Source organism: Brassica napus (genome assembly GCF_020379485.1).
Source record: "Brassica napus cultivar Da-Ae chromosome A5 unlocalized genomic scaffold, Da-Ae chrA05_Random_2, whole genome shotgun sequence".
In the NCBI taxonomy this organism is placed as follows: Eukaryota; Viridiplantae; Streptophyta; class Magnoliopsida; order Brassicales; family Brassicaceae; genus Brassica; species Brassica napus.
Window position 1 is genome coordinate 47494 of NW_026014014.1, and position 3836 is coordinate 51329.

Here is a 3836-nt window from a genome sequence, read left to right on the forward strand (position 1 = left end):
TTTCGTAATGCTTGGCTACGTATAAGAAACATCTTCCTGCTCCTTAAGTATGTCTCTTGCAACCCAATACCATGACTTTTGTACCTACCACTCTTGGTGTAGCTCCAACAAAAAGTATCCCTTTGTAAAAATCTGTTTATGGCCAGACTCTTAATCAATGGAATATCCTCTCACGCAACAAAGTTCTCGAGCATTTCCTCGTCCCATTCCTTTGCATTTCCATTTATAAAGTCGCTAACTGTCATTCTGGGATGTGCCACTGGGACATTTGGTCTAGACTTCTTAAGAAATATTCTCAAATTAGCTAAAAACATCAGTAAACATGAATATTTAAAATCTCGTAATTATCACCAAATAAGTTATGGAGTTCAAAAAGTGAAGAATGGTGATTTCAATCTTAAGGGGAAGAATGGTTAATTAAGCATGAAGCTAACATAAGTTATCCTAATGAGTTTAGGATTAGGAAGAAGTGTTTTAGAGTTATCCACTTATGTTTTACTTAATGAGTTTATAAAATTATAATAGATATATAAGGAAGTTCCATGATGTGGTACAACTTATGAGTTGTGGGTTTTAATTTCTGAGATAAGATTTCTAAAGCAATAAAGAGTTTGAGCTTTGAGTTCTTGAGTTTTTGATCGTTGAGTTATGATTGTAGTTTTGGTTTCAATATACTTGACATGAATTAGCATACATTATACCCCATAGTATATGTAGTAAATTATATTTATATCGAAATCATTATTATAATACTGTATTTATATCGCAATTATTATTTATACTTATATGAAGTTTATTATACTCTTCATTCAACTTTGTTATGTTGATCTGACACCATTTATTTTGCATGATTTATCGTTCTCCCATTGTTTTATTAGAGGAGCTACTCTCTCCTTTTTGACATGCTTGTTCTTCTTTAGGCGATGAGCTGTCAAAATTTCAAACAGTTACTATAAATACTAACATTTACTCTATATATTTTATTTTCTGCAAGTAAAATATATTTATAGCTACTATATAATAACTTGTTTTTTATATGGCTTTTTGGGTCATATAAATTACATAATTTAGATTACAATGCAAATCTCATGGGACTGTTTTATTTTATGATACATATATAAAACTCATCCAAAATATAATTAGTTAACATACAAAACACTTGTAATTATATATCTACCAAGAAACTGTATAGCCAATGATAGATAAGACTTACCACATAGAGAAAAGGAATTTGGTAGATTTCCAATATAACTGGATGATATCGCCTGTTTTGAGACCTCTGTCATCTCTGATTTTTTTCCACCCAGATCCGATATGATAAGTAGATTTGTGTTTGTTAAGGTTTACCCAATAGGATTTGTCATTGTCCAGAATTTTCACTTGAACACCATTACGGGGCATCGGAAATCCCATGTTCTTTTCTATGTTCTCCATCTTATTTTTTGGTAAAATCAACCAACCATTTACAGACAGATCGGAGTCTGTTAATACTTTTTCTATCATCATATTGGGATCCATTTTACTAAACTTGTAAAGCTTTACTTTTATAACTAAGAGTTCTTTCAGAAAATGAAATGTTTGGGGGAGATAAGATCTCAACACATATATTTATATATAGTTCTCGGCTAAACAATTTTCCTTGTCATCAATGTTTATGTTAACAGTATCATTTTATCTTAAAAATAATTCTCTAATTTAAGTAACTTATATGGATGTATTTTCTACGCCAGCATATTTTAATTTTAAAATTTATAGGTTAAATTATTTATTCTAATTATGCTACTGCAGCAACCGTGATTTTTAATCCTTACAAAAATTACTTTCATTTATACAAGCTAAATATATTACAATATCTAACAAACATTAAAAGATATTAATACTATAACATTTTTATTCCAAATACTTTGTAATTGAACATTTGGTACATACCTTATATTTTTGACATCTGTTTAGTTTTTAGTTATTACAGTTAATCAGTTTATCCTTTCAACATTTATTCTTGACCACCACATGACAAGCCATGCATATTAAACTAATGTAAATGATATTCATGACAACATTTCCCAACTTAGTAATGTTATGTAGTTAACATTACAAACTTAACTTCATTAATCCAAAGAGTGACATGGACGTTGGAAAATTAACTCTTTTTAATTCTCATGTTTGATAAATTAAAATCCGGCCCACCCGACTGTAATTTAACTAAAATTCGATCCGTCATGACAAAGGGGGAAAATTAGTGTTTTGATTCGAATAGTGAGAGAGAAAGGAAATTGGTGAAACTGTGTGGGTTATTGACCAAAATATAGAGAGAGAAGTTAATCGACCCCGAAATCGAGTAACTCATCTCTCTCAAAATTTTGGTCAATAACCCCACACAATTTCACAATTCCTTTATCTCTCACTGATTTGAATTGAAAACCTAATTTCTTCGAGTTTTCCCCTTTGTTACGACAGAGAGACGACGTCCCCGATATTATTAAAAATATTTGTGCCAATTTCAAAATTTGTGGCAAGATTTCATTTTGTTTTATTAGGCTGAATTGGGTCATACTTTAGTTAAATTACGGTCAGGTCGGTCAGATTTTAATTGGTCAACAGGAGAATTAAACGGAGTTAACGTCTCCAACGTCCACGTCACTTCTTGGATTAATAAAATTAAGCTCGTGATGTTAACTATATAACACCATTAAGTTGAAAGATGTTATCATGCATAACATATACGTCATGTAGTTAATTATGAAATTCATAACTAATTTGGTTATAATTATGAAATTTCAAATATTCATGTTTACTACTGTTTCTAGCTAATTCGAGAAGATTTCTTAAGACTTTTGGACGTTAGATTTTCAAGAGGGTTAAATAACTTCAAGGTATGTTCTTTAACTTTCAAAAGTGTTAAGTAACTTCAAAAATATTAAGGCATGTGGCTTAATGTGTCTTTTAGATCATAAGATATAATTTTATAACTTTCATGATATTTAAAATTTCATCTTTCACCTAAAATTCAATTTTGATCTTTTCTGAATTTGACTAAGTTTTCTTGAGAAGTTTTTTCTCTTAGTTTTAGTAAATTTGATTCTTTTTTTTTGTTTAGTTGAGTGGGTAGAATGGTTAAAAAAAATTCTTGGTATGTTGTATCAATGACTTCAATAATATCAAGTACTTTTGGCAAAACATAAACATATTTACGAAATCCTTTTGATTAACATCTCTTCAAACTTACAAAAGAATTCACAACTAAAATAGTACACATACAAATCATAAAACATACCATAAACAAAACTATCACACATTAAGCTAGGTATCAATCCTAAACATAAATAAGTTTGGACTCTACTTGACATCATCCATGTGTACCACTTTGGGCATTAGACTTCAGAAAACTTTTGAAGACTTTGTGGGAAGTCTTCAAGCATAAAATACATTGGAAGACTTTCCAAGAAGTCTTCCGAGAGTCTTTCAAGAATCTTCTAAGAGTCTTTTGAGAAGTCTTCCAAAGTCTAACTTAGATCTGAAAAATTTGCATATTCAATAACATTCAAATGGATTCAAAATAGAGAAAACTTCAAAAATATTTTTTTAGGCTTAAATAATAAACAAAACAGTTACATTAGGATGAATCTATAACATTTTAGAATCTAATATATGAAACACACAAAATAGATATCCAAAAATTTTACCACTTTTGATATAAGACTTCGGAAGACTTCCTGAAGACTTTGTGGGAAGTCTTCTAGCATAAAATGCATTAGAAGACTTCCCAAGAAGTCTTCCGAGAGTCTTTCGAGAGTCTTCTAAGAGTCTCCTGAGAAGTTTTCCAAAGTCTGACTCAG

General features: G+C 30.0%; 1 protein-coding gene across 1 annotated transcript; it reads right to left on the minus strand.

Annotated features, from left to right (window-relative positions):
- Positions 1-713: 713 nt before the first annotated feature.
- On the minus strand, positions 714-1562 carry LOC125594239 (B3 domain-containing protein At1g08985-like). The gene is made up of 2 exons (XM_048770516.1): positions 1214-1562; positions 714-928 (listed from the first exon to the last, which is right to left on the minus strand). Exons 1-2 carry the CDS (start codon positions 1516-1518, stop codon positions 853-855), a joined length of 381 nt encoding a protein of 126 aa, XP_048626473.1. The 5' UTR covers positions 1519-1562; the 3' UTR covers positions 714-852.
- Positions 1563-3836: the final 2274 nt, after the last annotated feature.